Source organism: Dendronephthya gigantea, unplaced genomic scaffold (assembly GCF_004324835.1).
Source record: "Dendronephthya gigantea isolate DGI-Jeju-01 unplaced genomic scaffold, DenGig_1.0 000000F, whole genome shotgun sequence".
Taxonomy (NCBI): Eukaryota; Metazoa; Cnidaria; class Anthozoa; order Malacalcyonacea; family Nephtheidae; genus Dendronephthya; species Dendronephthya gigantea.
The window spans coordinates 7,009,954-7,017,543 of NW_021163010.1; the positions used below are offsets into that span (position 1 = coordinate 7,009,954).

A 7,590-nucleotide genomic window follows, 5' to 3' on the forward strand; every position below is an offset into this window, starting at 1 on the left:
TTTGGTGATTGCAACATAAATGACAAGGGCTGGATATTTTACCATCCTGTAGCCCCAAGAAAGGTAAAAGGGAATAACCACAATTGATCAATTTGCATCCAATATGTCGTATCATGAGGCCTCAGATACTTTACAAAGCCATAAAAATGCGATTAAGCCGGACGTTATACTTGGTTCCTTGCTACTCTGACGCACGACGCATTGTGATGTGATGTGATGTGATGTGATGCGATGTGATGTAACGTGACATAACGTAACGCATCAGAACGTAACGTAATGTAACAGAACGTAACGTAACGTAACAGAACGTAACGTAACAGAACGTAACGTAACAGAACGTAACGTGATGTAACAGAACAGAACGTAACGTAATGTAACAGAACGTAACGTAACAGAACGTAACGTAATGTAACAGAACAGAACGTAACGTAACGTAACAGAATGTAACGTAACGTAATATTTATAGTACTCGCGTGGATGATTGGTCGAGAAGCGTGTTTCTGCATAGAAACACTGAATTTTCCTTAAATGGAATAATAATACTTGTACAAAATCTTTTTATGGCGTTATATTATAAAAGAAATTTTTTCATTTCAACATCATCAACAACAACATTTTTCATTTCATTGAAACATTTCTTCATGTGTTTTTATACAGTTATAATAGAAACCCTTGTGGAAGTTTGGGAGAACTCGAAATAACGTGGAAAAACTCGCCCTATATATATATATATACGTTCTTGTTTTCCCACTGATTATTTCTCGTTCTCCCAAACTCCCACGCGTGTTTCTATAACTGAATAAAAACGACGGAAAATGTTTTATATTTCGTAGATATAAAATGATAACGCCCTTTTATATTATTCTATGACCTTTTTATAGGTGCCATGCAGTAAAATGAAGCATTGCAAAAATGGTGGAAAGACGATCATTGATCTTCGAGATGGCCCAAGCTCTGATCCTTACAGATGTGAATGCCCAAAAGGATTCAAAGGAGATACTTGTGAAATTAGTGAGTTTTTAAAAATTTAAAAATTTAAAAATTTTACTACATGTTGCAGCATTCACAACTGTGAGCCGTAAAGACGACCAAATACCTGAGGGTTTTTTAGGATTGAAATATTGTTGCATTTGAAGGAAAATATATCATTATGTTAGTTTTGGCTTATAATAAAAAATACACTAATATTTGTACAAAAAAGTACACATTATTTAGGTTTCTAAAGGCAATTTGACAGCAAAACGTTTTTTAGCAAACTCACAAGATGTTTTAAGTTTTCATGCGACGTAATACTGTATAAATTGTACATGACTCCATGCAGACTAAGCGAAAACCGCGCAATTAACACTGTTCTAAAGCTCCCTAACATCGTCTGATCGACCGTCTCGTACACTGCAACGTGTTAATTGTTTAAATACTTGCAATTAGGTGATTTGGATAGTTCATTGATATTGTCTGCTGAACCAACCTTACGAAAAAAGTTAATTGATTGGGTTGGATCAAGCAGAAAATGGACGATTTGTTGGCGGGCAACTAGAGACGGATGGTCTGCCTCTTCGTTTCACACTAATTGTGACCACAAGACGCCAACTTTAATTATTATTAAAGTTGGTCGATACATCTTCGGAGGTTATGCTAATTCATCGTGGGAAGGTGAGGCTATTTTGAAACACTATTTACCTTAAACAACTCCTCTGACAAGTAGTTATGACGCATGCGCGCTTTAATATCTTTATACAAATTAATACAGCAATTCAGTAATCTGATACATAATGTGTCTAGACTAGACTATATATGTACCATTGTGCATAAATTACTTGTTCATCGAGCGTTATTTGGTTTTCAATATTATAGTTCGAGTTTTAAAGGTCCGTAATGTAAACAAACCCTACATTTTGAACTATTGTTGTTCCCCAAACATGACAAGTTGCCTACAGATGTATTATTTCGCTATGATGATGAGCTAATGTAAATTAGGCGAAAATCGCACTTAAAACCATTATTTGAACAATTATAAATGGTTCTGTGCAATCGTCGTACCCTGTGGAGAAAAATATTAATACGAGTTTTATTAGAACACTAGTAAAACTCACGTTAATTGGATAAAGTTGGCAATACTATAGAAATTGAAAAACCTTTCCGCGGAAATACACGCCCAAACTCTTCATATAGGACGCTGTATGCATGAATGAAAACGACAAAATCTATATCTGGTTACAGGAAATGGAGGATGCAAACGAGCCCCGGGTTCGTTCATTTTCTCATTACGAAATAAGGAAAGTCTCCCGCCTTTCATATCGCAACTGAAGCAGGGAAGAAATGGGTATGCAATTCACACCAGCCCAAGCGTTGGACCAGTGTTTGGAAATGGTCATGATATTTGGATATCGAACAACGCTGCCTCGAATTACGACTCTCGTACAAATTTTAACGTCGGCTATCAAGCTCCACCTGGCGTCAACGACACCAGAACCATACTAGCGGGAAGTTTCAATTTCTCTCCATCTGAAATTGAAGTATACTACCTATTGTAAGCTGATTAGATACTTAAAGAGAACCATGAATTGTTAACCATTGTAACATCGAAATCGAAGTTCTTATTGATATACCTATCTATAGTTTTAGACTTATAGTTTTATAGTTAAAGACCAGGAATGTTTTGTAGAATGACACTGATTAATACAGCTTACTTTTATTGTTTGTATGGACTATTATAGTGTGCGGCAAAATTTTACAGCATAAACAATTAATCACAGGTCTAATTTGTCGACGCGCGCCTCCGAATTTAGCCTGCGAATAACAGAATCTATTTATACGCTTATTCCACGGTGGGGGGAAACGCGATAGATAGAATCTGCGCGCCAATGTCCCAAATCCAGTCGATTTTAGACTTTGACGCCATCTTGGATAGACTATGTCTCACGTCTCGCCTCGATTTCGTGTGTCACGAACTCGATTTTGGAATCCTATATTACTGCATGTACACTCTCAAATTCTTACGGATGCGACCACTTGAGTTTTGCTATTAATGAACTTTAACTCTAGCACAAGTTGTTCACCCATTTGTTCTGCAGTCTTTCTGCAATCGTAATTTTTTTTCAATGTTTTGTTATTCGCCTTAAAGACAATTCAACGATAGAATTCGCCTCAAAAATAGTTGTCTCATGTTATGCACCAGACTAGTTATATATATTTCGCCGTATATTCGCAAGAACAAATCCATAGAAAATTTAGAGCACAAAAATCATTAGGTAATAAAAAATTGAACGCACTTGCCTAATCTTTGATTACCACTGGTATAGTTACATTAAGTCTTCAATCTTGTGCAAACTGCAAACTTGCAAACTTGCGCCCACACACGACAACATCTTGTTATATAGACGGCGAAATAGCAGCGATATTATTAAAATAGGACCACAATGGCAGAATCTACATGTATTAAATATATTCTTACCCCAATTAAATCTAAACTTAATCGAACAGCATCAAAAGAACGGTTTATTTGTTCCTCTTATAGGAATTGCCGTATCATGCGAGCGAAATCAAATTGCGCATCGGAAAATTAGCCAAAGCTGTGCACCACAACTCTTGCATGGGAGACAAAACTGTGACGTAATAAATACGGTCACATACACTTTTTAAATCAGGGCTTTATATATATTATAATATATATATATATATATATATATATATATATATATATATATATATATATATATATATACAGTAGGAGGCAAAAGTTTGAGTCCAGTCGTTGTAGAATTCCAGTATTAAATCCTGGCAGCGTATTGGAGTTAAGACATGCGTGCTAGTGTTTCAGTACTGTAAACTATATTAATTGCACACTGTTTTGGTCCTAATGATCTAAATTATAACAAAATAAAGTTCTCATTCCTTTACACTGCCCAAGATGGGTAGGAAAAAGGGCAAAGTGATGGTGCACAAGGACAAATAGTTCCATTAAGTATTGAAGGATTCTTTCCTCGTAAGATCGCAGAAGAAGTGAGAATTTAAAAAGGTGGTATGCAACTAACCTTGGAGAGGTTCGAAGAAACTAAATCCTACTCAAGCAAACTTTTAGCTGCTTTGGTCATGCTCGGTTTGGCAATATTGAAAGATATAATAGGATCCTAATTAAAGAAAAGTATCATCCAATTCTTCAAGGACATGGAATTTCATCTGGTACAAAGATGATCGCACGTCTAACTACATGATAATCACCCTAAGCACATGCACATCTTCTATGTGCCAGAAATCGTTTAGAAGCAAACTCATTCTGGTGATCTCGTTGTCATGGCTTTCCACCTCATATTCCAGATCTAAAACCTATGGAGCACTTGTAGAACCGTTTTAACCGGAAGAGGGCGAGGCACAGACCCGCCAGCCAGGCTGACTTGAGGCAAGTGGTCAACGAATGCTGGCAAGGTATTGAACGTGTGACATTAAAAAACCTATGGAATCTATGCGAGCAAGAATAAAGGTCATTTCAAGAGCAAAAAAGAGGGAACTAAGCAATGACATGTAAATGCATGTTTGCACATTAAAATACGTAAAAATGAATATCATAACATCTCATAGTTGTTGTACAGCATGTATTTTTCTGTTTACTTGTTTACTTTTTTTCTAGTTCACTTATCGGTAAGGTTTTCTGTAGAATATTAATATATGCTGCTGAAACAAAGAAATACAGTCACTGGACTCAAACTTTTGCCTCCTACTGTATATATATATATATATATATATATATATATATATATATATATATATATATATATATATATATATACACCTATTTGCAAAAACGTTGGCCGCAGATAGATAGATAGATAGATACTCGAAGTCTAATTAGAATTGCATATGATTACATTTGCATGGGATTTCAATCATATTACACAACATATGCAATTCTGAGTATCTATCTATCTATCTATTTGCGGCCAACGTTTTTGCAAATGGGTGTATATATATTATTATAATATATATAATATATATATATATATATATATTATATTATAACATATATATATATATATATATATATATATATATTATATATAATATATATATATATATATATATAATATATATATATATATATATATTATATATTATATAAATAAGCGCTCTGTTTCAAATACTAGTATTATTTAGCGCGACAAAACACACTTGCAACGACGAAAAATAATTAAAAAAAGAACATAACAAAACCTAGGCGTTAGAGTTATAGGAAATACATGAACTTATTTCAAGATGACCTCATTAATATGCAATGAAGCTTGAAAGTGACTATTCATAATGAACGGGAAAGAGTGAAATGAGCGAATTTCTTTAAAACTTTTCTCTGAATTTTTTCTTCTGTATACATACTCCTCTTAAAAGAATAACCCTTTTTCTGTAGCTTTAAAAGGTTTATTTCTCAACCTGGGCATACTACAGCTGCATAAACCACTACACTATAGTCTATACTTCTGCTCGTGAAACTCCGAGTAGCGATAACTAAATAAATTCATTTTAAGATATAATTTCATGTATATATTTACATGTCATAGTAAGGAGAACAATATTGATATTTATAAAGAAAACAAAATAAGCCATATGTATAAAGTCGCATAATTCTGTTTATATATTTGCATATATTTATATTGACATAGACAAGATAGATATAGCTTTCATGTCTCAGTAAAAGGAGTATTTATTAGGGGCATTTTATGCGGCCCATTGAATCTGGTCAATCTCTTTACTCTTCACGCTCTTATGTATATGTTCTCGCAAAGAATTTTTCAAATATCGGCACGCTGAATTATAACACGGCGACCGGCGGTGTAAATATGTACAAACCAATTATTTTATCAAAATATTTCAAAAGTGTATATACGTCTAAGTTAAGTATTTTAGCACCTTCCGACTTTTTTACCGTAGAAGCTATCAGAAAAATAACCTTCAAACCCATACCCATAACACCCAACGATTATAGATAGATGGCGTTTACCACGGGGTAAACCTTTCTAGCTTGTATGCAAAGTAACCCATTTCAAGCTTTCTTAGCATTTTGAACACACTTTACAAATTAACATTCCTCAAATTATAATTGCATTGGAAGTGGCAACGAAAATTGCATAGTGTAAGAGCGCGATAACTGATCACTCTAGATCTCAAAATTAAAATAAAGTGTTTAAATTTATGGACCAAGTAGGAAAGAACTCAGACGTCCAGCTTGGTCTCTTCTTAATTATTAATCTTCTTAATAAATGCACTTCGCTGTTTTAATTAACGTCGTATGAAGGTTGCGAAAACAACCAATTTCATCTCTCTCGCAAGGTGATGCAACGTCAGAAAGAGACGTTAATTGTTTTAAACATTTGCATAAAATCAATAATGAGAAAACGTTTGAGAAACATTGTTATTATAACGTCGTTCAAACGTTTCTAAAACAAAATTGATCCAATTTGCACTTTCAAATTTTTCTCAACGTCAATTCAACGGCTGGAATCACGTTATTCGGCAACGATGAATCCAAGCCATTAGACGCGCCTAACATTTGGCTAGGCGCTTTATAGTTCTCGTGTGCACCATGCAGGCCTGAGACAACGATATTCATATATAGCGACTCTTCGATAAACCGTCGGTTGCGTCACTTACAATTACAATGCGCGTTGTTTTCTTTTCGAAGAATATCACAGTTCGAGGGTTGATCTTAGTATAGCTATATAGTCAATATAGATAAAGACACATTTCTTAAGACAAATTTGGAACACTCTCAAAAAGCGATGTTGTTATTGACGTTTCTCTATAGAATGTATAAAAACGTCAATAACATTGCCTGTATATAGACTAACTTTTTACTAAGAATGTTCGATATATGTACTGAATCCCCATGTGTTCATTGCATGCACAACGTAGATAGATGAAGATAAACTCATTCATGTTAAAAGAATAATCCATAATTATTATAGTTCACCCATGGAAGCTGGTCAGCAGCTGTTGCTTGTGCCGCCCATGAGTTAAGCTAGTCACGAATGAAAACAGTTTAACCACCAGGCAACAGAAAAACAGAGCTTTCTTAAAGCAATTAAGAATTTAATTCCAGTTTGAAAAAACGTTTCGTGGCAACCCGTCTTTGTAAATTTATATATATGTATACAGCTCCCCAAACATATGCTTAGTTTAGTTTTGCAAACGACACGGTCACAAACAACGATAAAGCAATCTTAACGAATTTTATGTCAACCCTCCAGAAAATGAAACAATTTCTTAGAAAAGCATTTTTGTCGGTAAAGTTTGTATTCCTGGTTTCGTTGCCGCTGGCTGTAAAAATGGAAGAATACTGCAGTCCCGAAGATGCAACAAGCATCGCCACTCCTTTTCGCATGTTATACAGAGGTAAGGCGTTAAATTTTGATGTTCGATCGTTTGTAGAACTTAGTCCCTACAGAGGTTTAGAGAATATATTGCTATATTTCCGCAAAGGTATATATATATTTTTTTACGAAAAACGAAATTGCATAACAAGATAGCCGCCAAAGGCCGTTACGATGTGGGACCGCGGAAGAGAAAAAATGAATGTAGGCTCACTTCGTGTACAAGAGAGAT

At 34.6% G+C, this 7,590-nt stretch overlaps 1 protein-coding gene across 1 annotated transcript; it reads left to right on the plus strand.

The window, feature by feature from the left end:
- LOC114522748 lies at positions 1-2,660 on the plus strand. The gene is made up of 4 exons (XM_028543491.1): positions 1-63; positions 882-1,011; positions 1,429-1,653; positions 2,221-2,660. The coding sequence occupies exons 2-4, from the start codon at positions 897-899 to the stop codon at positions 2,532-2,534; spliced, it is 654 nt and encodes a 217-aa protein (XP_028399292.1). The 5' UTR covers positions 1-63; positions 882-896; the 3' UTR covers positions 2,535-2,660.
- The last annotated feature ends 4,930 nt before the right edge of the window (positions 2,661-7,590 follow it).

Coding starts and splice junctions, on each gene's coding strand:
- LOC114522748 (XM_028543491.1), top strand. CDS start 897: ATGAAGCATTGCAAAAATGGTGGAAAGACGATCATTGATCTTCGAGAT. Junction 1,012..1,428: donor AGGAGATACTTGTGAAATTA/GTGAGTTTTTAA, acceptor ACTTGCAATTAG/GTGATTTGGATAGTTCATTG. Junction 1,654..2,220: donor TGCTAATTCATCGTGGGAAG/GTGAGGCTATTT, acceptor ATCTGGTTACAG/GAAATGGAGGATGCAAACGA.